Source organism: Bos grunniens, chromosome 14 (genome assembly GCF_055505025.1).
Source record: "Bos grunniens cultivar Pamir isolate PY7600 chromosome 14, Bosgru_T2T1.0, whole genome shotgun sequence".
NCBI classification, from domain to species: domain Eukaryota; kingdom Metazoa; phylum Chordata; class Mammalia; order Artiodactyla; family Bovidae; genus Bos; species Bos grunniens.
In genome coordinates, this window is record NC_141178.1 from 62,556,165 (window position 1) to 62,583,120 (window position 26,956).

At 48.1% G+C, this 26,956-nt stretch overlaps 1 protein-coding gene and 1 long non-coding RNA gene across 12 annotated transcripts; one reads left to right on the plus strand and one right to left on the minus strand.

Annotated features, from left to right (window-relative positions):
- Nucleotides 1-2,217: 2,217 nt before the first annotated feature.
- LOC147359531 (uncharacterized) lies at nt 2,218-13,184 on the minus strand. 2 transcript variants are annotated; one of them, XR_015140870.1, is made up of 3 exons: nt 13,003-13,184; nt 10,560-10,644; nt 2,218-2,559 (listed from the first exon to the last, which is right to left on the minus strand). It is a non-coding gene; the product is annotated as an uncharacterized LOC147359531 (long non-coding RNA). The 2 variants fall into 2 exon arrangements; XR_015140869.1 differs by lacking the exon at nt 13,003-13,184 and adding an exon at nt 10,840-11,854.
- On the plus strand, nt 13,122-24,050 carry CLXN (calaxin). Of its 10 annotated transcripts, none has more exons than XR_015140867.1 (8): nt 13,124-13,432; nt 17,510-17,668; nt 18,378-18,482; nt 19,134-19,285; nt 20,001-20,105; nt 21,061-21,158; nt 21,431-21,510; nt 23,919-24,050. XR_015140867.1 is itself a non-coding variant. In XM_086336998.1 (7 exons), exons 1-6 carry the CDS (start codon nt 13,375-13,377, stop codon nt 21,488-21,490), a joined length of 639 nt encoding a protein of 212 aa, XP_086193124.1. In that variant the 5' UTR covers nt 13,124-13,374; the 3' UTR covers nt 21,491-21,510; nt 22,355-22,735. The 10 variants fall into 10 exon arrangements, 7 of the variants coding, with proteins under 7 accessions (XP_086193128.1, XP_086193124.1, XP_086193125.1 ...); XR_015140868.1 differs by lacking the exon at nt 23,919-24,050 and adding an exon at nt 22,355-22,735; XR_015140866.1 differs by lacking the exon at nt 23,919-24,050 and having other exon boundaries at nt 21,431-21,537.
- The last annotated feature ends 2,906 nt before the right edge of the window (nt 24,051-26,956 follow it).

The window sequence follows — 26,956 nt, forward strand, 5'->3', positions numbered from 1 at the left end:
GGCCTATCCGGCCCTCAGCTGTGTTTCCAGATGCTCGACACCCTGGATTCCACCTCCAGGTGAGGGAGGGGGACTCCCTTCCCGCTGGTCTCTGTCCCGGCCCTGGGCACCCACATCTGGGCCACATAGGGAAGGATCCAGCAGCCGGGCCAGGAGCAAAGCTCAAGGGCTGCAGGGCCCGCTCACCACCTCGGCTCCTCCTGGAAAAGCACCAGCTATTTTTGAAACAAAGTACTTCCTTGAGCCCGAGAAAGTCCATATTAGTAAAAGCACGGGGACTGCCTCCCGGCCCTTCCTCTGGCTCTCTCTCCCGGTTATTTTTAGCAGTTCCTTTCTCCACACCGGCCATGGAGAGAGAGGAAGCAAGCGTGTCCCTAGGGCGACGCTGTGACCTCATGGCTCCCCGGCCATGGGGTCCCCACGAGGCTCAGGCTCCCAAGACGTGTGTGCCACCCCGGGAGTCACTGGACTGCTCAAGCCTCAGTCCTCTGCCCACAGAGCAGTTCTGCACAGAGAAGGGACCTCAGCCCAGTGCCTGGGAGTTCTGGACACAGCCCTGGAGTGAGAGGCAGCCTCAGCTCGGCATGCCCCATTATATAAGAGTCTCCCAGAGATCCATCTCCAACCATCCTCGGAGGTTTCCTGATACTCTTGGCCAAGACCCCCAGAAGCGCATCCCTCAGAGCCGCGGGAGGCCACAGGCTGCCTCCTGCCTCCCCCTGTCCCACAGAGCCATGTCCCCCAGAAAGAGATGCCACTTCTCTTTACCTGAGTCCACACTGCTGTGGACCTGCTGTGACAGGGGATTGGGGCTGGAGGAGGGGCAGCCTCGAAGCAGTGTCCACCCCAGCTCTTCCCACAGGATGAGGCTGAGCCCCCTTTCCGGAGGGCTCAGAGAGGGGGACACTCTGAGTGAGAGGGGGAGAAGAGTTCACCTCCCCTGGAGGCAGTGCTGGCCAAGAGCAGGGCCACCTCGCACCCTCAGGGCCACCATCGTCACTTCCCAGGAGATGCACAGAGAATGTTGAACCAAGCTGAGCCCAGATCACCAAGCACAGACCTGGGAAAAGACAGCTGGCCGTGGTTCTCAGCCACAGAGACTGGTCTAGGTGTCCATAGACACAGCTGATTCAGCCTGGCTGCAGCCCAGGCCTCCAGGCAGCTTCCCCCATGTACCCGGGCCTCAGGCTGGTACTTGAACCCCGAGCTGCCCCTCGCAACGCCAAAGGAGATCTGACTTCCCTGAGGAGACACAAGCGGGTCGCCCTGGTCGACACGCAACTCGAGAGGAACCCTAAGCTTCCCGACACTACTCCACGCAACCCACGAAATTCTCCCCTGCACGCTTGAGGTGCACGCTGCTCCCCTCCCTGAGGTGCCCCCACATGCCTTCACCTGGTCCTGGGAGGCCTCTCCCCTGACCCTGGCCCTGTGACGCCCTTCAGGCCGTACATGTGGCCCTCTGACTCGTGGCTGGTGTCCAGCAGGTCCTAGAATACCACCTGCCCACTGCATGGGCAGAGACCAGTAACACCTGCTGGGTTCAGACTGACATGGTTGCTTCCCTCGGAGCCGGGATGGGCTCCCAGCCATGCACGGCTCCACTCCACGGGACCCCTCAGACCTGAGCCCCCATCATGTGAATTTCCCTCCACCCAGAACTGGTCCGGGGCAGGAAGCCTGTCCACCCCAGCTCCTGGAAAAGGACATGTGACTCCCAGGGTATCTTATGTCACAGTCCCTAAGGTGGCACAAACCCACCCACAAGGGAGACCAAGGCCAAGGTCTGGCAAAAGCAGCCCCATGCCTGGCTTCAAGCCTGTCACCATGGGGAGGTGACGAAAAGAATGGACCCCAGGAGGGAGCCTCCTAAGAGATGGGCAGATTTCCCAGGAACAGTTCTTGAGGAACTTGAATCAAAAAAAGAAAAAAGAAACTGATGTCGTAGAGAACAGACTTAGGGACACAGGTTGGAGAAGAGGAAGGAGAGGGCGAGATGATTGGAGGGAGAAGCATGGATGCATGTGTACCACCGTATGTAAAACAGATAAACAATGGAAATTTGCCGCATGACCCAGGGAACGCAAGCTGGGGCTCTGTAACCACCTAGAGGAGTGGGAAAGGGTAGGAGGTGGTTCAAAAGGGAGGGGAAATATGTACACCTATGGCTAATTCATGTTGACGTATTACAGAAATGAAAGCAACATTGTAAAGCAATTATCCTTCAATTAAAAATAAATGTATTAAAAAAAAAAAAACTGATGTCCAAACTAACAGTACAAAGGAGAGAAGAGTGTGTGCATGCAGAGCTTTATGGGATGTCCCCTGGGCTCAGCTGAGCCATGAAGGAGTCAGTCCACACCACAGAGGGCCAGCTGAGGTCAGCAGAGGGGTCCAAGCCTCCGATCTTGCGTCCAGCCGGAGAGAGCAGGGGAGAATGTAACGGATGCGAGCAGTCCTGGTTCAGGTCCAGCCTGGCCTCTGATTGGCTGGTTGGTTCATCCTCCTGGTCATGGGCTTCTTCCCTGAGAAGATCAGGAAATGCCCCGAGGCCATTGCCTAGGATGAAATGAAATAACGACAGACAGGTCAAGTGAGCCCAGCTCAGGCACTCAGGAACCTGTGCTTCTCTGAGTGAGCCAAGGAGAAAACTACATGTAGGCATTTTGTGACCATTGTAGAGACAACATTTGGACTGTTTCACAGCCCCCTTCTTTCCAATACTGCTGCAAATGTAAACACTTCTATCTGACACCCTCACACAGACCAGAAAGCTCTGAAGGCTGCGGCCTCGGGGAGAAAGGATCAGGGCCCCATCCAAGCAGCTCATTGGGTCCCAAAGGTGGCCCAGCAATCGGGACAGCAGGGGTCGGGGACCAGCCAGGCTCAGCACACCGCCCACATGGGAGGGAAGCCAGGTCCCCCATAAGAGTGAGACAGTGGGGGAGCCACAGCTGGCAGAGAGGATGCCCCTTCACGAGATGCCCCCTGACATCATCATCAAAGAGGATCTTTTCAGCAAGCGTTGAATCACTTGAAAATGCTTCAAAGTATATATGTCTATATGGAACTCACAGTCCTCCTACTAGAGCAGGACTCAGCTCACACCAGACCTTCTGCAGAGTCGGGCCCTGGACCACACTCCAGGTGTCACCAAGGGCATCTCCATGTCCCCTTCTGGCATGGTATTTCTCCACCTCCCAGAGCTTTGCTCATGACCCAGAATCAGGGAAATGAACCATTTTTAAATATAAATAGGGACTGACTTATTTATATTTCCCATCAATTAATTACATCAATTCCCAGGTTATGTGGACACACACACACACAATGAGAAACATCCATGGTTCAAACAAGACTTTGAAGCAGAGACATTTAAGAACTTGGTTTCCAGAATAAGAAGAAACACGTTGGAACCGAATCAAAGCTCTGCAACCAGGCTCGATTTTTGTATAAATGCAAGGTTCGCAGAGCACTGAGGAGAAGCCAAACCTAAGTTCTCAGACTTAATGAGAAATGGCAGGATCCCCAGTGAATGCAGGGGTTCTCAGCCAACCCCTGAGAACTCCATACCAACCATCCTTCCATCAACCCCAAGGAGACTTAACCTGGTTCCCTCTCTTTTGACTGAGATTTCTATCTCCTCTCGTCTCCTGAGTTCCTGCTGGTCCCACCCCATCCCTAACCCAGCAGAAGCCACACTCCCAGCCACAAAGCCAGCTTCTCAAATGAGGCGTTGCCTTCTGCAGAAAACCAACGCATCAGCCCATGGAGATTATAAAACAAGGCTGCTTAGCCGATGATCTAGGCTGTCTCTTCCAAGTCATCAAGAGCGGTCATCTTGTTAACCGCATCCTCTAAGATCAGGGTTAGTCACACTTTGCTTCATAGGTTCCCAGGTCTGAACGTGCTTCAGGGGACTCCAAAGAAGCACTAGAGTCATGAAGTTTCATTGACAGGAATTCCCCTGGTTGGAGACTCGGGGGAAAAATAAGTAGAAGCAACAGTGGGCTGGGTCCCTGAACCCCTTGTGTACAATGAGTCCTGAACAGTCACTTGAGCTTCAGTAAGAGATGTGTAGATCTGCCAGGTTTAGAACCTGACCTCCATCAGGAAATGATTTCACCAGGGATGAACCAAAAAGAAGGAGGTATCTGATTCTTTCTAAGCTCTCCCTGAAGGAAATACATTCAAATGTGTAAAATCAATATCTTATTAAAGGAAAAAATCCATTGACTCTGACCTTCCAAATGTGAGCAAACTGTGCTGTTTCTACTCGGTATAAAACCCAGGGTGGGATGTAAAAGAGAAAGTGAAGGTTCTGCTGATCTTGAGGCTGAAATCCACCGAGTCCTAAAACATGATGATGAACAGCAGGAAAATTGTAGGAAGCTAATTATCTACAAACTCGAACCCGACACGGACATGTCGAGTGATGTCATCATAACTGAAGCACTGGCGGGACTCTTCATTGTTTAACTGGGTCTCTCCTCAGCACAGGACATGACATCACCTCACGGAACACAATACGGGTTCAAGGTAGGCAGATGCTCAGAAACAATAGGGGAGGAAAAAAAACAGAAAGCCTGCTTTCAAAGCTCCAAGGATGTCACTGCAAGGGACACGTGGATTTAAGCTAAAAAAAAAAAAAGTGAAGGGAATGTGATGTGCTTTTCGGAAGCGTTATGGAGAGTATCCTTCTTGCCTGGGGAGAAAACACTTCCTCCGGCTAACACAGGAAGGAAGGGTAGGCGGACGCCCTGGCAGCCGTGGGGAAGAGGTGACAATTCAGAAGGTTCCCTCAGGACCACCTCTGTTTTCTGTTTGAAGGAGGTGGTGAAGCTGCATGCTCAGGTGTGACACCCTCAGAGTGCCCAGAGGAACAAAGGAAAACAGCAACGGCTCTCCCACATCACCCGGACGACCAACTTCCCCACCCCGAGTTGTTATATTAGAATGAGCTTTTGTTGTTGTTTAGGTGATGACGTGTGTTCCAAGGCAGGCTCTTAAAACCATGTGCTCTCCTTTTTGTAGAACAGTCACATGTGTGTCCCAAGACCAGTGTTCAGAGAAGCAGGGGAAGACACAGGACCCCTTCATTCATTTATCTGTTGTATGCGTTTATCTGCTTTCAGAACATCACGGGCATTGCCCTTAACATGGATTAAATTATCTGGTTTTGACTGAACTAACTGTGAAAAAAAGGGACAAGTAGGTTAAAGTCATTTCTTCACAGAAACACTGATTTGAGGGTAATGGTAACAGGAAAGGCATAAGCCCATGAGAAGAGCACAGTGCCGCTTCAGCCCCTGCCCACGGGGCTCTGCCATTGAGAGAAGGATGGCAGGATGATCTCGTCAGATCTGCAGAAAGATGGCCACCAATGAATGTATTCTCTGATCTATGAGACTACAAATGAATCACTGGAGAGGAAGCTGCGACTAAGAGAGCGCTGCGGTTGAAAACACGAACTAATGACAGCATGGGCAGTAAAACAATTAAAAATAAGCATGTAGAACAGGGAGAGTAAATTGTAAAAAGCTTTACAATTTTTAAGGTATTTAAGGCTGGGTATACTCAACGTAGTACTTTACAAACTTTTTTTTAACTTGAGAAGTATTTATAAATCTTGCTTGGGCTCTCTCACTTCATAGGAAGAGAAAAAAAAAAATAGCCAAACAGTTGGGGAAACTCTTGCTCTTCCTGGAGACAACATGTCAGGATTATAAGCCATTCATTCTTCAGCATGCACAACTGGAAGATGCACATGAGCAATTATGTATGGAGCATATCCCCTTCCTATCAGGGATCGGCTGCACCATCTTGCTGGACAGTATGTATTGTTCAGGGTTGCTGCTGCTGCTGCTAAGTCACTTCAGTCGTGTCCGACTCTGTGCGACTCCATAGACGGCAGCCCACCAGGCTCCCCCGTCCCTGGGATTCTCCAGGCAAGAACACTGGAGTGGGTTGCCATTTCCTTCTCCAATGCATGAAAGGGAAAAGTGAAAGGGAAGTCGCTCAGTCGTGTCCAACTCTTCGCGACCCCATGGACTGCAGCCTATCAGGCTCCTCCATCCATGGGATTTTTCCAGGCAAGAGTACTGGAGTGGGGTGCCATTGCCTTCTCCGTTGTTCAGGGTAGGTGATCTGTAACACGAGACCCCAAGTTTCAGGGTGGAAGAGCATGGAAGACCTTCTTACTCAGTGTCCACAGAAGGCGTCTGTCCTCCAAAGATCAACCTCAAACCCCCAGGCTCCCCCCCACCCATCCAGGGCAGCACACGTCCTCTGCCTCCAGGGTCAGGAGGGATGCGCTGTGGCCAGGCTGGGCAGCCCCTCCCACTTCTGCCCACGTCCCTCTGACCAAGGCCTGGCGATGTGGTCCCATCTTGATGCAAAGCCCTGAGAAGGGTGGTCCCCCCACAGAAGCAGGAGGGACACTAAGGGTGTGCTCCGAACCATCACAATGCATCTCAACACATCTAAGCTTACACGTTTGCTTAACTGTATTTCAAGAACAAAATGCTGTGAGTCTCTCAGTAACAAAAATGGCAGAGAAGTATGTTCTCACATAAAAGGAAGTAGTAATTAAAAAGAACATCACATTAAAGATAAAATGCGAAGCTGTGAAACTTTGACCACAGTGAAAAAACAAAACAAATCTCCCTGAGTAATGCTCTGGAGACAACAGCAGGCCATTAAGTGGGTCATTTGTGGGCAAAGTACTTCAGTGACGAAGTTAATTCAAGGAGAACAAAGTCTGTAATGTAGTCAATTTTATAAAGTGGTGACTTACAGTGCTGCTGCTGCTGCTGCTAAGTCACTTCAGTCGTGTCTGACTCTGTGGGACCCCATAGACAGCAGCCCACCAGGCTCCCCCGTCCCTGGGATTCTCCAGGCAAGAACACTGGAGTGGGTTGCCATTTCCTTCTCCAATGCATGAAAGTGAAAAGTCAAAGTGAAGTCGCTCAGTCGTGTCCAACCCTCAGCGACCCCATGGACTGCAGCCCACCAGGCTCCTCCATCCATGGGATTTTCCAGGCAAGAGTACTACTTGATAGTAATTCACAAGGAGGAGGGTGGGGGATGAAGGTGGACCTTCTGTGCGTCAGTGATGCTCACTGTTCAGAGCACTTTGGAGAAGACAAATGCTGTGAGCATCCAGGATGAGCACGATCACTTAGTTTCCTCAAAGACGGGCATTCTGGATTTGCTGGCATTTTCTGTCATGTGCGGCTCATCCAACACGTGCTTTTGACCCTGCCGGCGAGGGAGGGGTGGATGAGCAGTACAAGCTCAACAACCCACAGATGACAAACACACTCAGGAAATTTGGAATAGATAACTTCCTACCCTGACGTAGGCCATCTGTGAGAAACCTACAGCAAAGAGCACATGTGATGTGAGACAATGGCACCTTTCCTCCAACAGGAGAGGCAGAGCAGGGGTCACTGTCACCACTGCCCTTCACAGCACACCGGAAGGGCAGGAGCAGGCATGCCTGCTGCCCCCTGTGCTGGAGGCATGTGCCCAGTGTTGATTTTAAAAGGCATACAGACTGGAAAACAAGAAGTAAAAATGCCCCTATTTATAGAGAGCATGATCATCAATGCAGAAAAACTTAAATAATCTACGAAAAAATCTATTAGAAGAATATATGAGTCTAGCATGGTTACAGCATACAAGGTCTGTATATAATTATCAGGTATATTTTACATACTGTCAAAGAACAACTGCAATATTAAACATTGCATTTATATTAGCATCAAAAATACTTACGAATACATGTAACAATAGGTGCTCAGATGTGTACACATAACACCTCAGAACAATGCTAAGAGAAACTAATGAAGACCTAAATAGAAAGACCTACCATGTCTGTGAGGGATTGGGGGCAGGAGGAGAAGGGGACGACAGAAGATAAGATGGCTGGATGGCATCACCGACTTGAGGGACATGAGTTTGGGTAAGCTCCAGGAGTTGGTGATGGACAGGGAGGCCTGGCGTGCTGCGATTCATGGGGTCACAAAGAGTCAGACACAACTGAGCGACTGAACTGAACTGAACCATGTCCCTGGACCAGAAAAACCGATACTGTTAAGACATCAATTCAGTTCAGTTCACTTGCTCAGTTGTGTCCGACTCTTTGCCACCCCATGAACTGCAGCACGCCAGGCCTCCCTGTCCATCACCAACTCCCAGAGTTCACTCAAACTCACATCCATCGAATCGGTGATGCCATCCAGCCATCTCATCCTCTGTCGTCCCCTTCTCCTCCTGCCCTCAATCCCTCCCAGCATCAGAGTCTTTTCCAATGAGTCAACTCTTCACATGAAGTGGCCAAAGTACTGGAGTTTCAGCTTTAGCATCATTCCTTCCAAAGACCACCCAGGACTGATCTTTAGAATGTACTGGTTGGATCTCCTTGCAGTCCAAGGGACTCTCAAGAGTCTTCTCCAACACCACAGTTCAGAAGATTCAATTCTTCGGCGCTCAGCTTTCTTCACAGTCCAACTCTCACATCCATACATGACCACTGGAAAAACCTCAGCCTTGACTAGACGGACCTTTGTTGGCAAAGTAATGTCTCTCCTTTTTAATATGCTATCCAGGTTGGTCGTAACTTTCCTTCCAAGGAGTAAGCGTCTTTTAATTTAATGGCTGCAATCACCATCTGCAGTGATTTTGGAGCCCCAAAAAATAAAGTCTGGCACTGTTTCCACATATATTTCCCATGAAGTGATGGGAACAGATGCCATGATCTTAGTTTTCTGAATGTTGAGCTTTAAGCCAACTTTTTCACTCTCCTCTTTCAATTGCATCAAAAGGCTTTTTAGTTCCTCTTCACTTTCTGCCATAAGGGTGGTGTCATCTGCATATCTGAGGTTATTGATATTTCTCCCAGCAATCTTGATTCCAGCTTGTGCTTCTTCTAGCCCAGCATTTCTCATGATGTACTCTGCAAAATTGCTATATAGATCTGATGTAATCACAATCTTAGCAGGATTTTGCAGGGCGGGGGGCAACTAACAAGCTGATTTTAAGGCATGCCACCCTCGTGGCACAAGGTGGATGTGTATGGCACAATTTTAAGGCACGAGTGTGGATGTGAGAATTGGACTGTAAAGAAAGCTGAGTGCTGAAGAATTGATGCTTTTGAACTGTGGTGTTGAAGAAGACTCTTGAGAGTCCCTTGGACTGAAAGGAGCTCAAACTAGTCAATCCCAAAGGAAGTTAGTCCTAAATATTATCCAAAATCACTGCAGATGGTAATTGCAGCCATGAAATTAAAAGATGCTTACTCCTTGGAAGGAAAGTTATGACCAACCTAGATAGCATATTCAAAAGCAGAGATATTACTTTGCCAACAAAGGTCTGTCTAGCAAAGGCTATGGTTTTTCCAGTGGTCATGTATGGATATGAGAGTTGGACTATGAAGAAAGCTGAGCACCAAAGAATTGATGCTTTTGAACTGTGGTGTTGGAGAAGACTCTTGAGAGTCCCTTGGACTGCAAGGAGATCCAACCAGTCCATTCTAAAGGATATCAGTCCTGGGTGTTCATTGGAAGGACTGATGCTGAGGCTGAAACTCCAATACTTTGGCCACCTCATGCAGAAAGTTGACTCATTGGAAAAGACTCTGATGCTGGGAGGGATTGGGGGCAGGAGGAAAAGGGGATGACAGAGGATGAGATGGCTGGATGGCATCACTGACTCGATGGACGTGAGTCTGAGTGAACTCTGGGTGTTGGTGATGGACAGGGAGGCCTGGCGTGCTGTGATTCATGGGGTCGCAAAGAATTGGACACGACTGAGCGACTGAACTGAACTGATTTATTGGAAGGACTGATTCTGAAGCTGAAATTCCAATACTTTGGTCACCTGATGCGAAGAACTGACTCACTGGCAAAGACCCTGATGCTGGGAAAGATTGAAAGCAGGAGAAGGGGACGACAGAGGATGAGATGGTTGGATGCTATCACCGACTCGATGGACATGAGTTTGAGCAAGCTCCGGGAGTTGATGATGGACAGGGAGGACTGGAATGCTCCAGTCCATGGGGTCACAAAGAGTGGGACACGACTGAGCGACTGAACTGAACTGATGCCACCCTCAGTAAACCTCGAGCATTTGGCTTCCCCACCACTCACTTGCTTAAGGTTCCGAAAAATTACCAGAAATGTGTTAATAGCAGTGAGTGTTGAGTATGTATTTCAGGAAAATGTCTTCCTCACTCTCCAGCCCTTTAATGTCCCTTCTTTGCATTCACAGGGCTCTCCAGGACAGGCGCTGCAGAGGAAGGGCTCCAGGCTCCACCTGCTCAGGAACTCCCAGCTACCTCTCCCTAAGTGTGGACCACGGAGCATGGGCTGTGCTGCGAACTGCAGAATGGTGACAGCGGACAGACACAGGGATTCAGAGATAAAACAGACACAAATATGGGGGGAAAGCAGGATCATGTGATTCACAGTCCAGCGGGGAGACATATCAGAGAGCCATCACTCACTGTGGGAAGCGCTGGGACAGAATGGTCTCCAGGCAGATAACGATTTACTCACGTCTCTGAAGATCTGTCCTAGGGGACTGAGGGAAGGACAGGCGGGAGTCCTGGAGTGGGGAGACAGCTCCGTGCTGTCGGAGGGGCTGTGGGGAGCAGAAGAGGGGAGAGAAAGTGGTGAGAGATGGTTGCCTGTCTGAAAGGTTGGCTACAGTCCCCCCAGAACTTCTCAGTACTCTCCTACAACCTAAAACTGGTGTAGCTGGATATAAATCATGTAGATAAGTAACCTCTATATTTTCCTTTCATTAAAGTAATTTCATAGTAGATTTGTAATGTACCTGGAAATCAATTCTGTGATGTCATCTCCCACAGTTTCCAAATGCCTCCATTATAAAAGGTCCACATTAACTGAAATACTGTCATCAGTTTGACATCCAAGCTCTTTATCATAGCAAAACTTCAATTAATTGTGAGTCTAAGAGGAGGCTGTTTTGCAAACAAAATTAAAGGAAACACTCATAATCACTTTAATACACTGTTGTATCCACAAAAGTACCCATCCCAAAGCTGCTCGAACTCTGGACAGTTCTATGGCTATTTCTTACACAGCACAGAGGGAGCCCAGTTTTTGATTATTCTATTACTGATTGATTTGATATGAGGTAACTGTTCAGGCTTAATTTCTTCACTCGGAAAAAGCCCTTGGGACGCAGTCCTGCATCTCTTCCACACAAGCAACTAAACCTAAGAACAGAAATTACAACCAGTCTCAAAATACAGTCAGCAGACTCCATCAGGCCCACAGCTTGTTCTAAGGTATAAAAATATTAAGTTCAAAAAGGTACAAGAATGTAGAGAATGCTCTGAAGCTGGCCAACATGTGGACAAAACACACCCCTGATAAATACCTGCTTTCCCTGAGAAAGGTTTGCAAGACTGTATGGATGTGAGGCCAGTTCCACAACCCACTCTCTGAGATACTAGGGCGATGCTATGATGCGCTTGTAAAGTTCTGGCTAAGGAAATAACACAGAAGAAAGACCCGGGAGCGAGGGTGGGAGCAGGACGCCTCACCATGGTTTCTTGGCAGGTTCGGGATTTCAGCTGGTGGGACAGCTCTGACTCCTAATCAGGCTTCTGTCATACTGCCTTCCAGTGGCTTTTCCACTTTGAGGGTACATGGATGGCGGGACTCAGGCCTGAAGCCTATGAAGGAAGAATTGATCTGCTCCCCAAAGGTGCTTAGGAAGCTTCCGGCACATGAAGTCTGCAGAGATGCGTGGACACACAGATGTGCCAGCCGGGTGTCTGTTCAGCACACCTGGTAGACACGAGAGGGGCCAGCGGCTTCCCCTATTAACCACAAACAACCATTCTTTCAGCTGCTTGTCTCTATGATGAGCACCCCAACAATCTCTATGGACTAAATATTTGCCATAGCTCTGATATCTGACAAGTCCCTAAGGTCTCACAGTGAATGTATCCGAATACATCCATCCCCATTTGTTCCCTACAATCCTATTAGAAATGCCACACCTGCCCGACAAGACTACGCATAAGAATACCAGTTAGCCATTAACTGGCAAACTCACAATCACTATCACTTCATATTAGTTACTGTTCTCAAGGAATCTGCTTCAGGATAACACAGTGCCTGCCTTCCTCAAGCAGGAATCCTTGACTCTGGATTCAAATAACATCCCAGTCTTCCATTCCATAACAAATGAAATAAGGAAACAGAATCAGAGACCTGATTTGGAATTGTTACTCATGGTCAGTAGAATTTTTCTGCTTTCCATTTTACAATGATAGTACACACACTATAAAATAATTTGTATTAAAAAGAATTACTGCCTCTGAAGTGAAACAAGTGACATGTTGGAGAATATTGTAGGACTTTTTCCTCCTGGCTGAGCTAACCCATGTTACTGTCTTAATTCAAACAGGGTGTCTCATCTGTGTTAAAAGCAAAAACTTCTCTCAGAGTAAAGATGTAAGAACTAGCCTTTGTTTGCAGTCAAAGAACTTGTCTTTCAAATAAGTAAAAGATTCATTTTGTTGGGATATTCTTCCAGAAAAGCAAGGTCAGGTTGTACCCCAGAGCCACTGTCCTTTGTCAGCGTGTCTTTATTTAAAAGGTTGACTCTTTATCCAGCTTAAAAAATTGCTAGGGGTTTTCCCCATATTCGACTGACAGCCTCCACCCCCACCTCAAGAATGAAAGGGGAAGGGAAAAATAAATAATTATTACAAGTTCCTCTTGCTCTCAGTAACAGCATCAAAACCTTGAAGATATCTTGCTGCAGACTCCCTCCTGGCATCAGAGCAAAAGGACTGGCAACCTGAGAGCAAGCCCCTCACCCTCCCTTCCTGCACAGCTGTCTTCCGGATCCACACCTGCTCATTCCTGCATGCCCCAGGTTCCCAGACCTCCCTGAGGACCTGGCGTCACGCTCACCACCCAAGACATCCCTGCACTGCGCGCACAACAAAATTCAGACCTTGACTCACGGTGCAGCACAGCAAAGGGGTTGTGAATCCGAGCCAGACACACCTGGATGGTCACTCGCCGATGTCACAGTCGGAAAGCGGTCGGAGGGCGCCTGGCCTGCTGCCCAGTGAGAGAGAGCAGACCCAGCAACCAATCAGCGGCCGCCCGAGGGTTGCCATGACCACGCCGCCTGTTAGGACCGCGCCCTCTCCTGCCCAGCAGCCAATCGGCGGCCGCCTAGCCGTTGCCCCGGCCACGCCGCGTGTTAGGACCGCGTACACACACAGGGGAGACCTGCCTGCAGCCAAAGACCCAGGGCTCGCAACCGTCCTGGCAGCCGCCGCTAGACACCGGCCGCTTCCCGGTTTCCTGAGCTCCCAGCATGAACCGCAAGAAGCTGCAGAAGCTGACGGACTCCTTAACTAAAAATTGCAAGCATTGTAAGTAAGAATCAAGGGCTGGGCGGGCAGAGACTCCCAGGCCAGGCCCTATCCTGCGGGTGCTAGAGTCCGGTCTGCAGAGCCCCTCCGCGCCTGACCCTAAAGAGAAGTCTGGAAGGGAACACTAGCATCAGCTATTTTGGGTGGACACCCACAGAGCCCAGGATCTTAAGGAGCATTTCTAGGTGTCCAGGCACCAAATTCTACACCCATGCATGCACGTACTTGCTTTTCAAACTTTCTCTTAACTTCCCCTTACCTTATAAGAAATGCAATTTAATTACCCTGAAGACATATGTTGCCCTAGCCTCAGATTTAGGTGGAAAACAAGCACTAAAAACCACTGGAATCAAGAGAAGTAGCACAACAAAAAGCTCTTCTTAGAGCAAATCAACTGGCAAGGTCCAAGTTCTGGAAATTACTAAGCAAACCTTATGGGAAAGTGGTTATCAGTGGTTGAACATCCTTAGGAAAGGTGGGTTAAAGTGGTACAGAAACCTGTATCTCAGGGCAAGGAAATGTGCCTGGAAACAAAGGAGCTCAAAAAAGTTAATCACACGATAGAGTATCTGTTCCCATCTCTGGGGCCCCATTTTCCTGCAAAGTGAAGGAGACTTGGCAGGTGGCAAGATGAACACCTATTAAAGATGTTAATGTCAATAACCTCCCTGCTCCCATCTCACACATATTCTGAAAAGTGGTCCTAGAGTTTCACAGGTAACTTTATAATTATATTCAGACTCAAAAACAGAACTGTGCTTGGGCAAGGAAGCTATGGATATGGTATAAATATTTGATGATCCAGCTTATAAGTTATGTGCTTATCACAAAACTACTCATCTCTTAAAAAGTAGAAGAAACCATAATCCCAAGACTATTCCCATAGTGCAAAGAAAGAAGAGCAAACATGTTTTGATGTAGTTCTAAAGATTATGGAATCTAGTGCCTTCTAATCAGAGTTAGTATCTTATACAATGAGAGGTAAGAAAGTCTGTCAGGATAGTGCTGCAAATAAAAGTTATGGTATGTATAAGCATCTTAAACTCCAAAAATAAAAGTTGTCCTATAATCTATTATTATGATTACTATAATCTGAGAGTTTTGTCCTGTTGTTTTTCTTAAAATATTTTCATTTGTTGGAAAAGACCAGATTTTCTTAAAACATCTAGTAACATATTGAATAAACAATGCAATAACTACTATACACAACAAACTCTGAATTTTATTTAGTTCCTTTTCCAGTGTGTTTACAAATGTATTGCAGACATTCTGTGAATATATTAAAAGATAAGTGAAAATGGGACAAGAAAACCAGTCAACAGTTTTGATTTTTGTCCTTCACATAAAATTTTTAAAGTAAGTCTTAAGAAGCTTGATGATTAAATTCTGTGGAAACAGTGACTAATCATAGACGTTGTAATAATTTTGAATCTTTACACAGAAGACCTTTCTTCTAAAGTCAGATTTCCTTTTAGTTGCCAGGTGATGTTCCCAGCAGGATGAAGTGAGTAGATTTTGCAGAATCAGAGAAGAAAGTATCTTAAGTGGTGGTCTAGTTAATCCACCACCTGGCAGATCTGATGTGCAGAGCAGACTTACAGCAATCTGAAAAGATAAATCCCTTCTCTGGTGTCCCTAATTTCATTTAGTATTGTATTCTTGAATTTAAGAAACATTTCAGCAAGAGAATTTTTCCTGTGGAAAAATTACTCAGCTTTGATACTTTGGGTAATAAGCTAATATTCTTTCATTTTTCTTCAGCTGAGATGGGAAAATGGCTAATCAACACCCCCTCAGCTAGCATTTCATATACATGAACAGATCACATCATCTTTCATGCAAGTCTCTCTTTCCCAACCATTAACATCTCTTTTTATTTTTAGAGTTTTTATTGTGGTTAAATACACACAATGTATTACACAAATACACAGAATGTATCACTTTAATTATTTGAAGTGCACAGTTCAGTGGCATTAAGTACATTCACATTGTTGGGCAGCCATGCCCCCTATCATCTCCAGAACTTTCTCATCTTCCCAAACTGAACCTCTGGTCCCTTCCTCCTCCCCTAGCCCCTGGCACCCACCACCTACTTTTTTGTCTCTGTGAATTTGACTACTCTGGGTACATCATATAAGTACAATCATAAAATATTTGTCATCTTTGTTGGCTTATTTCACTCTGCTACTGCTAAGTCACTTCAGTTGTGTCCGACTCTGCGCGACCCCACAGACGGCAGCCCACCAGGCTCCCCCGTTCCTGGGATTCTCCAGGCAAGAACACTGGAGTGGGTTGCCATTTCCTTCTCCAATGCAGGAAAGTGAAAAGTGAAAGTGAAGTCGCTCAGTCGTGTCCGACCCTCTAGCATGTTGTACTCAAGAGTCATGATATGGTAGCGTGATTCACCATTTCCCTCCTTTTTGAAGCTGAATCACAGTCCATTGTATGGATGGACACCCATCTACTCATCCTTCCATGGACACCTGGGTTACGTCCACCTTTTGTGAATACTCCTGCTATGAACACTGGTGCACAGGTATCAGAGTCCATGCTTTCAATCCTTTGGGGAAAATACCCAGAAGTGAAATCACTGGATTGTGTAGTATTTCAATGTTTAAATTTTTTGAGGAAGTGACATACTATTCATACCATTTTCTGTGGCAACTAACAGCTCTTTTAAAAAGTACAACCACTGTATCACTGTCTCCTATTTATCAATCTATTTACTAAATCATTTATTTTCTGAAGTTTTCAATGTTCCTCTTAAATTGTGGTGCCCCAAACCAGAAATCAGCCTCAAACCTGTCCTGGCCTGAAAGCCGAGATGGGATTTACCCGCTTCTCTGTGCCGTTTCCTTGTACATGGACACATCTTCTTTGTTTTTAAAAATGCTCAACCACAATTTTGCCTTGTTTTGAAATAGAATCTTCCCCACCTTCCACCTGTAGTTCATATTTAAACTCCTTTTTATGTTCTTAATGCCAGACACTAATCCTTCCAGCTAGGCACCTCAGACGGTGATCAGGACACAATCAGCTCTGTGTTTACTGCGCCACCCTCTCCACAGTCATGTGTACTGAAAGCAGACACGTGTGTGCACACGCTTTAGACAAAAGTGTTCTTCCTCCAAGGTGCTGCTGCATGGTTGCCTGTTCATTTTCACATCACCCACAACCCACACTTCCTGTGTGCTAGAATATGCTTAAATCCTTCTTTATTGGAAAATAGGTGATTCTGATTTCCAAAATCTGACTCATGGCTCCACAAAAGCTAATGTGAGATGAAGTTGGTGCCTAGTTTGGGGGAGATCGGTATCTATCTCCAGGGGAACGCTAAACTGTAAATCTCATGAATGCCTGTAATCAAAATGCTGCAGAGGGCTTCCCTGGTGGTCCAGTGGTTAAGAATCTGCCTGCCAATGCAGGGGACACAGGTTTGATCCCTGGTCTGGGAGGATCCCACAGCCATGGAGCAACTTAGCCTGGGCGCCACAACTATTGAGCCTGTGCTCTAGAGCCGGGAGCTACAACTACCCAAGCCCTTGTGCCCTAGAGCCTATTCTCTGCAAAAGGAGAAGCCGCGGCAATGAGAAGCCCATGCACTGCCACAGAGAGTAGTCCCTGCTTGCCACAACTAGAGAAAGCCTGGGCGTGGCAGTGAAGATCCAGCACAGCCAAAAATAAATAAATAAAGTTATTTTTTTTAATGCTGGGGAAAATTACCATTCTTCACATCACCATGCTCACCTCTGCTGCCTTGCTCAGGTTATAATCAGACCCCACAGTTGCCTTTCAGATGACCTGGCTGATATTATCTTTTTTTTTTTTTTTCCCTAAATATGAGAGCCTCAGTCTGTGGGAGGGATGGCTGTTGTTTCTACTGTGGCGAGACTCTGGGGTGGTGGGGTCCTCTGTTAGCATGGGGGTCATGAGTCTCAAAGCAGGGTCGTCTCCTGTCGACAGCTGGCTGTGGACGGCTCCAGTGTAGTTTGTTTGCAGACTCATTCATGCAGAGTTGAAGCTGGACTTTAAAGGTTAAAATGCCTTTTGTTATGTCTTAATTGTATTCTTTCCCAGTTAGTAAATTTGAAGTGAAATGCCTTATCAACCTCTTCTATAACCTGGTGGGAGAAGTGACGGAGCGGCAGGGCATGATCATCGGGCTGGACCGCAACGCCTTTCGGAACATCCTGCATATGACGTTTGGGATGACGGATGACATGATCATGGACAGGGGTGAGCAGATGCCAGCATCCTGACGGGCCAGATCCAGCCATAACTGAGGAAAACGGTTTGGAGTTCAGGCAAACTCTGGGAGGAACGCTTCATGTTCTGTGATCCCAATTCCACTTGAACATAAAAATTTAATTTTCATATTTGTAGGGAAGAAGATAGCGACCACTCTTTTTGTGTATTTGAGAAGAGGACAAAGTCAGCCTGAATAACTAGGTTTCCTTTACCTTATATCAGAAAACCCCAAACATTTCTATTTCTACTTAGTAAATAGAATAATATTAAAAATATAGTTTTAAAAGGACATTCAAATTTCCTTATACCATTGAGAGTATTTCAGTAAAAATTAAGATATAGCCTGTCACGTAGTAGCATTACTTTCATTGAGTAACAAAAATACAAAATTATATATTTCATGTTAACATACCGACATCTAATATACCAACCTGTTTATGTGTTAATTGTTGATTCATGTCTTTAGATATTCAGTGTGCTTGTTCTCACAAAGTATAAAGGGAGAATGTAAAAGCTTAGGTGAAAGAGTTTTCCAGTGCTATGATGTCTCAGTTTCCTGTTTTGTCAAATAAGAACATGGGGCCACATGGTCCTGAAGTTTTGCTTAAACATTAAGAGTGAGCCGTGTGGCACAGGCCTTCGCTGAGAATACAAGCCCAGTACGAGCGTCATGTTGTATGTCTCTCTCTTTTTTTAGTTTTCCGAGGGTTTGATAAAGACAACGATGGTTGCATAAGTGTAACAGAGTGGGTTTATGGACTATCAGTGTTTCTTCGAGGAACTTTGGAAGAAAAAATGAAATGTAAGATTTCACTCATCCTACTGGTTTGTACTTTATGATAAGCAGGTGCAAAGAATGTGAATTAGAGTGGTGGGTGTCTGTTGTTTGCTTCATTTGAACTCCCATTGACCTCATGTAGGGAGCAAATTCAAGTCAATAATAAGAGTGGAAAAAAGTAATAAACAGACAAATCAGGACACTCTAAGGAGGAATCATGCCAAGCAAGACCACACAGGCATGTAGTACACATGATAACCATATATGCATGCCTTTAGGTATGAAAGGATTGAGTATTTTACATATTTTGTTACTTGAATTATAATCGTAAAAGTCAAAAACATTGATTCAAGTTTCTGATTCTTAGTTAATTCCTAATTCACCCCCAGTGAGCTCTGTTTAAGAGGCACATTTCAATCAGTTTTCCAAGGTTTCCAAGATGAAATTGTCAACTTGTTGTTCCTTGGCCTGTTTTTTATAGGTAAGTGTAAGAAACCTTTCTAGGACTGTTGAGTATATTCAGTAAGTGGATGTTGAGCATCTATTATGGGAATTGATTGCTTTGAGTCCTGGGCCTTGATAAGAGCATCACCCTAGAGGCCTGGGCCTTGAAAACCATCAGAGCAAACTCTACTTTGCTAATGGCAGCACTTTTGTATTGGTTGTTTTTTTAAGATTGCTTTGAAGTGTTTGACTTAAACGGGGACAGCTTCATCTCCAAGGAGGAGATGTTCCACATGCTGAAGAACAGCCTCCTGAAGCAGCCGTCTGAGGAAGACCCTGATGAAGGCATCAAGGACTTGGTGGAGATCACACTGAAGAAAATGGTGAGATGGATCATTCAGACTTTTCTACTGAAATTCACTTCCCAGGTGGCACTAGTGGTAAAGAACCTGCCTGCCAGTGCAGGACACATAAGAGACATGGGTTCAGTCCCTGGGTGGGGAAGACCCACTGGAGAAGAGAATGGCAACCCATTCCAGTATTCTTGCCTGCAGAATCCCATGGACAGAGTAGCCTGGAGGGCTATAGTCCATAGGGCTGCAAAGAGTCAAACACAACTGAGTGATTTAGCGTGCACTGAAATTCACAGGCCAGAGATGGGCTAGAAATAAGAATTCAAATTACGGAAACTCTTTTCCTGGGCTTCTCTGATGGCTCAGTGGTAAAGAATCCGCCTGCCAATGCAGGAGATCCAGGTTCAATCCCTGAATCAAGAAGATCCCCTGGAGAAGGAAATGGCAACCCACTCCAGTATTCTTGCCTGGGAAATCCCATGGACACAGGAGCCTGGCGAGTTATAGTCCATGGGGTCACAAAGAGTCTGACGCAACTTAGCAACTAAACAAGAATCAGTCTTATGCCTGGTGAAAGAAAGCGCCAGCTTGTTCTCTTTCACCATAGTATTAAAGGATCTTTTCCATTTCAGCACTTAGTCTTTTACTTTTCTAACATCTTTCTTTGAACCATGGACCACGAGAAGATAGTGTGTGTCTGTGATCAGTGTTTCCATGTTAACTGCCGCGTGGCGGTTGCCCCCAGGACCATGATCACGATGGGAAGCTGTCTTTCGCGGACTATGAACAGGCCGTGAGGGAAGAGACCCTTCTACTGGAAGCATTTGGGCCATGTCTCCCTGACCCAAAGGTAACAGCGTGTGTTCACAGAACAGAGACCAAAACATCCTATAGGAGCAGCAGCCCAGGACTCCCTGGTTTGGCAAGTGATCAGATGAGTCACATTCACCTACAGAGGACAGCTTCTAAAAGAGAAAGGCAGCCGAGAAATAGGGCTGGTCCATATCTTTGAACTCGTGTAGTCCGCTGTGACTTTTTCTTTCACTAACTTGTTTGTTCCTGTAAGAAACTGTTACTGAAGCATAATGTGGACCAGAAACCCAGATGAAAAACTCTAGGGCTGCACTCCAGAGCAGGGAAAAAAACCAACATGAAAATGATTACATGATAATAATAATCATTATACCAGCATTGCAGTAATGCTAATCAGTACCATGAGCGGTGCTGGCAGCCCCGTGTGGCCTCACTTGTCCTCTGACAACCCTGTGAAGTTGACAATATCACTGTCCTCATTTTATGGATGAGGAAACCTAGGCTCAGAGAGTGTAGGCCACTTGCCGGGGTTCACTGATCACAGGTTACAGAGTCCCCGGGACCCAGGTGCTGGGGCTCAGAGGGGCATGTGTGGTTAAGAGGGGATGTGGAAAACTGCTGCAGGGAGTTGGGTGGACAGCTGGAGGGACAAGGCTGGCTCGCGGGTCCTGTGGACCCAGTGGTCAACCAGATGCACGGGGGCAGCAGGGCCCACACAGAGGGAGTGTCCTGTGTGAGAGGGAAAGGGGGACAGTATCAGAAGAGCATCTGGAGTCGTGAGACTGACGATGAGCCTGGAGGACACGGAAGGGCCCAGTGCATGGAGCTCAGAGCTTGGCCTCTGTCTTGAAGGTCATGAGGATCTGTTGAAAGGTGTTAGGCAGGTGGAGTGATGTGATACATGAATATTGCCATACTCCCACCCCAGTGTCTCATCTGTATCTCCAGCTGGGCTCGTGTCTTATTTGACCTTGTCCCTTCCCCACCCCCAGGTCTCCCTCCAGCATCTCTGCTGCCACCACAGCCTGGCTGTGCCATGATGAGCCCTCTGGGATCCCCAGGGTGCCCGCCCTCCTGCAGCCCCACTGCGGTGAGCTGAGCCCCTGGTTCTGGCCTGTGAAGCAACCCCTGGTTCTGGCCCTAAGCCTGTGGGCAGGGGCCCCTGGGAGCCAGGTCTCGCCCTCCTGGTGGTCCCTGAACCAGCGCTGGGCTGGAGCAGAGTCAGCACCTGAGAATGAGCACACAGCCCATCTCAGGCCCCCACCTCATGCTCCTCATCGCTGCCAGGCTCTTCGGATGTCAGGCAGACACACAGAACGCTTTTTGTTAGTCTGTACTAATTTGAGCACCTTCATTTTACAGAGCCAGAGTGAATTTGAAGCCCAAGTATTCAAAGATCCAAATGAATTCAATGAGGTGTGAATTCCTAAATGTCATCTCAAGTGAGTAAAAAGGGAGGCTCACCCATACTGCGTGTTCTTCCTGCTTAGCCTGGACGGTGCGGGCGAATTTGGTGAATTGTGTGTTTGAGGGGGAAAGGGTCAGGGTTGACTAATGTACATCGTCACCTTTGGTATAAGATCAAGTAAGACACAGACACAGATTTCCTTATTAGCTGTGGTTGGGTTTGGCCCAATGGGTTATCACTGCAGAGAGGAGTTATCACCTAGAGCATCTGTTGACACAAACTATCATAAAATATCTCCATGAATGAAGCAAATAGAGAGAGAATGTAATCGTGAGTTGTTTTTTTCATGATGGAAAGATGGTGGGCACCCATCTGAATATCACTAAACCGACTGAATTCCCTTTGGAGCAACCAGTAACCAAGATGGCTTCCAAAGAATGATGATTCTGGTGTTCAGTGTTGAGACACCTTCCTGCTGTGCCCTGGGTGACAGTCAGAGACACAGGGTCTGTTTTCATATGTTCTGTGTCACTGTCTGAAGTGCCTGAGGGCTCAGCCTGCTGCCCAGAGGGGCCCCAAGCAAACACCAGGGACAGATAGCACCACGAGGCTGACCCATCTGTGGGTGGGCAGGGGCGGGGCATGCTCCTCCCTGGGTCTGGGGTGAGGTCTGGGTGTGAGTCAGCTCGGACATCCCCCTTCTGGTCAGATGCAAAGCCCCCACTCTGTTCTGCCCCTGGGATCTCCCCCTGGACCCCACTGTTAGTCCACATCACCCCACCTGGGACACCCCTTGTGCAGCCCCTCATCCGGGGCCACGTCACATGTGCCCACCGGCTGGGTATCCCCAAAGCTGGCCTTGCCTTCCCTTGCCCCAGTTTCCAGTGGGTGCTAAGGGCATCGGACGCAGCTCGAGAAAGACGGGCCTCATTCTGCTCAAGAAAGACGAGCCACGTCTGCCTCCTGCGAACTCCAGGGCAGCCGCGGGACGTCAAGTGGGAACCCCAGGTCCACGTGCAGACACGTAAAGGCCACACGGCCTATCAAATTCCTCTTGTTACTGCATATGCTTTATTGCATTTTAACAAAAGAATACCTAGTGTTAAAAATGAAGTGCTATAAATAAGTGGAATATCCAGTTTCATGAAATAGAAGACATTTTACTGTCCAAGTGTTTTCTTAAAGTTTTGGATTCTCATACAGATGGACTTTGATACAATTTTTCTGTCTTGAGTTGGCATATAAAAAATGCAACACAATATACTTGTAATTTTTATTGTATTTTTCCAATTACAAATAATAATCACTGAAAAATATTTCAGAAGTTTAAGAAATTTTAAGATGAAACTAAAACATTAATATTCTGGTATAGACTCTCTAGGCTTCCTTAAGGCCTCTGTGAGGACACCTATGTTTTTGCACAGTCGCCCATATTTTTAGGGGATACCACTGAACCTCCTCTTCTAAGCTGCATTTTTATGAACCACTGTGTCAGGAACATTCCCTCAGGTCAGGAAATCCTCGTCCAGAGCCGTCCTGGGAGGCTCTTTCCCTGCCCTTCACAATTTGAATGTCCCCACGTTTGCTGTTACGAATAATTCTCCAAATGAACTGTCCTCGGAGATAAATCTCCTCACAAGCTTCATCACTTCCTTACCTGGGGTGACTTTGTGAGTGGGAGTGCTGGCTTCCAGGCCTGCATCTCTGGAGATTTCCGGCACGTGTGACTACACGGTCCTGGGAAGGCCAGCAGGGCGGGCGCGTGAGGACCAACCCTGCCCTGCACCGCACTATTTACTTCTTTGCCAGCATGTGGGCCATAATCGACTGTGATTTTAATGGATCATGCAAAGCCCTGATTTTATACATCTGTCCCTGAACCTTTCCCTGTAGGTCAACCTCCATGTGAATAACCCTGTTTTACTACTTGACTTCATTTAAAACTAAAAAAGCCTTTAAAACACTTGTGGTGGGACTTGAGGGTGGGGCACCCAAGGGAAGCGGCTGGAGCCTCCCCACAGCCCAGGACACGCTGGGTCCCACGCCTCTGCCCTGTTCTTCCCTCCGGTGACTTTCTGTAGATGTCTAGATTCTCTGTGGCAGCTTGTGAATGACTTTATCCCCGAGGGTTCACTCAACTTCACAGCAGGTCCTCCGAGCACACGAGTCCCCCCTGAGGACCAGCCTCTCCTCCTGCTCCGCTTGGGCCCCGGTGCCTCCCCGCCTCCTCCTTCCAGGCTCAGCGGGGCTCAGCACTGCGTCTGCCCCGGGGTGGCCGGGTTGGGGCTGCGGGGAACAGTTGTAACCCGGAGCCTCCCTCCCACTGGCTCCTCAACACGCTCCCCCCTCCACGCCCTGGGAGGCCCCTCTGGGAGGGCTGCACAGCCCCTGAGCAGCACAGAGAGACTCTGTTTGGGAAACAAGTAACTTTTTTTTTTTCAGCCACAGGATTTAAAAGCTACCACTGAAAACTGGTAGTCCTGCATTCTTAACCTGCAAATATCTTTGGGAACAAGATTGCACTTGTGAGAAGCCAAGCCTGCAATTGCCTGCATCATAAAATCATCCAAAACATTCATGAGTCCCACCTCGGGCTAAGCTGGCAGGGGCGGGGGAGGTGGGTAACCCAGCCTAAATCAGTCCCCTGCCCGGTCCGCGGTGTAGACGAAGGCTCTGCACCCTGCGACACCCCTGTGACACCCCTGCTGTCCCCCTCTGCTGGAGCCCCTCCTCCCCTCCCCCAGCAAGAGTCCTGTAGTGGAGATGGTTCAAGGGAATTCCCATCACACAGGCTCAGAAACTGTACCAATAGCCCCTCTAGAGAAGGTTCTGAGCAGCGCTTCTCAGCATCCCTGACCTCCCAGTCGTCGGGGTTCACATGCAGCTACCGGGGAAAGGAACAGACATGCACCCCAGATCATGTGTTGGTCATGATATACTAACTGTGCAACTACCTGGCGATACCCAGAAAGTGCAGAAGTCATGTGTGTCCCCCTCCTGGGGGACCACCCCTCCCTCTGGTTGGAGCACACGACCTCCTGAAGTGGCTCCAGTCTGGTCACCAGTGAAGGAGGAGCCAACCCTGAACACACCCCGGAACCAGAATCAGCCCCTAGACGCCAGATTTCCGGCAGAGAAAAGGGCAGCCATGGTGGGGCCAGCCCAGGAGACTCTCTCCCCATCCCAGCCCCATGGGGATACACCACTCCAGGTCCCATCATCCTAAGGGTAGCTTCCTGAGGCCCAAGCCTCCCACCATATCCGCCAGGAAAACACTCCTCCCCAAGACCCACATCTTCTTGTCTGCCTGTACCTCCTGCTGCCCTGCCTGCCCATCTGGCCCTGGGATGGACCCACCGGCCCTGGCATCTCCACGGGAGAGACAGTCCACCTGGAGGTGTCTGCAGAAACCAGGTGAGGTCCCAGCTGTCCTGCCCTTGGCCTGTGTGCACCGTCTCCTGTCCCCACCCCAGGTCTCAACATGGACAATGCTCGGGGTCTCAGAGCCGGGACAGAAAGCCAGGTTTGGAGCAGGGCCCCAGGAAGGCCGGGAGTGGGCACGTCTTCCCTGCAGTGGTGTTTTGAGTGGAGCCACTGCCTCCTGGTGGGAGCGATTAGCCCAGAGCTCAGGACACAGCTGGGCCCCGCCCTGCCACAAGGAGGCCGTGAGGAACAGTCATGGGGGCATGTTGGAAGTCCTTCCCAGAGAGGGCGAGCTGGACCCTCACACAGAGGATAGAGCGGTGCCAGACACAGACTTCCGTGTGCAGAAGGAGAAGCAGAGGCCACATGATCCCGAAGCACACACACAAGTGACCGTGTGGCCCTTACAGAGGCAGGGAGGGACCCAGCCCAAGGACCCCAGCATGGGGCGGGGGCGTGGATTTGCACCAGGCCCTCCCACCTCGGTCCAGCTCTGACTGCCTGACACAGGCCACGTGGACTTGAAGGTCCAACATAAGTGAAAGGTGATTTGTGAGCTGGTGGGGACTGGAATACTCACCGTCCATCAGGGCTGCACGGAGAAGTTGTGGTCACAGTGGGACAGTCACGTATTCTCAGTCCATAACATTGTTATTGAATTGCTAAGTCTTGTCTGAATCTTTGGAACCCCAGGGGCTTTAGCCCACCAAACTCCTCTTTCCATGGAATTCTCCAGGCAAGAATACTGGAGTGGATATCCATTCCCTTCTCCCGGGGATCTTCCTGACCCAGGGAACCAAACCCATGTCTCCTGCATTGGCAGGCAGATTCTTTACCAAAGAGCCCCCAAGGAAGCCCCATAGGCTATAAACACTCTCCAAAGTGTGTTTCATATAAAATGTGAAAACACCTCCACTTTCTGCCTCCTCTCACAGGGACTTTGAGAATGAGTGAGAATAAGTTTATGATGCCATTTTGTAAACTGTGAAGTGTGACAAAAATCCGAGATAAATAAGGCTACACCGTAGACGTGAGGGTCTAGGGCAGGCAGGGTCCTCACCAGGATCTCGTAGCTGATGAAAAAATAAGAACACAGTGGACTCGACTTGAAGATCTGGCTCTGGGTCCTCCCCTTGACAAGTGTGGAGCGTCGTCTGAGTGGCGGAGCCAAAGTCTTGTGAGGGGTTCCCTAGAACTCCTTTAGTCATCTAGTGTATTTAGAGAAACGGAGCTCATGAAACCAGCATAAAGCTCCAAAGAAAGTGTCACTAGGATTTTCACAAATGTGACACTCTTGGGGTATGTTTTTGTGAAGTTCCCCCCTGTTAACCCACTAATGCATCCTCCCCACAAACTCACAGAAACACACAGTATTTTATTCTGTTTATGAGACACACTCGAGTCCCCTGAAACCCCATGAACAATATGAAAAGGCAAAAAGATATGACAGTGAAAGATGAGCCCCCCAGGTTGTAGGTGTCCAATATGCTACTGGAAAAGAGTGGAGACATAGCTCCAAAAGGAATGAAGAGGCTGAGCCGAAGCGGATACAATGCCCAGTTGTGGATGTGTCTGGTGGTGAAAGTACAGTCCAATGCTGTAAAGAACAATATTGCATAGGAACCTGGAACGTCAGGTCTGTGAATCAAGGACATGGCCAAACAGGAGATGGCAAGAGTGAACATCAACATTTTAGTACTCAGTGAACCAAAATGGACCATAATGGGCAAATTTAATTCAGACGACCGTTATATCTCACTGTCATGACCCTGCTAATCCCGAAGCCATTGGTGCTGTCCCGCTAACGTCTGTCTTCCTGTCAACCCCACTCGAGGCTCCAGTGCTTGTGGCACTGGCTCATGGGTGCGGAAATAGAAATCAGTAGGATACAGGGTTTGTGTGGAAGCACAGGCGTCTGAAGGCTACTGAGCAAACAGGAGCTGCATCCAGTTTATGTGAGCTCCAACAAGCCCAGTCCACCTTAGGGTGTGCCTGCCATGTTCCTGAATGGGACACTGTGCATTTGACTAAGTGGAGAACAAGCTTCTTGCCTCTTT

Bases quoted from the DNA above. Each gene is read 5' to 3' on its own strand.
- CLXN (XM_086336996.1), top strand. From the start codon at position 13,375: ATGAACCGCAAGAAGCTGCAGAAGCTGACGGACTCCTTAACTAAAAAT. The intron at 18,483-19,133 runs GTAAGATTTCAC...TGTTTTTTTAAG, and splicing joins TTTGGAAGAAAAAATGAAAT to ATTGCTTTGAAGTGTTTGAC. The intron at 19,286-20,000 runs GTGAGATGGATC...GGTTGCCCCCAG, and splicing joins AGATCACACTGAAGAAAATG to GACCATGATCACGATGGGAA.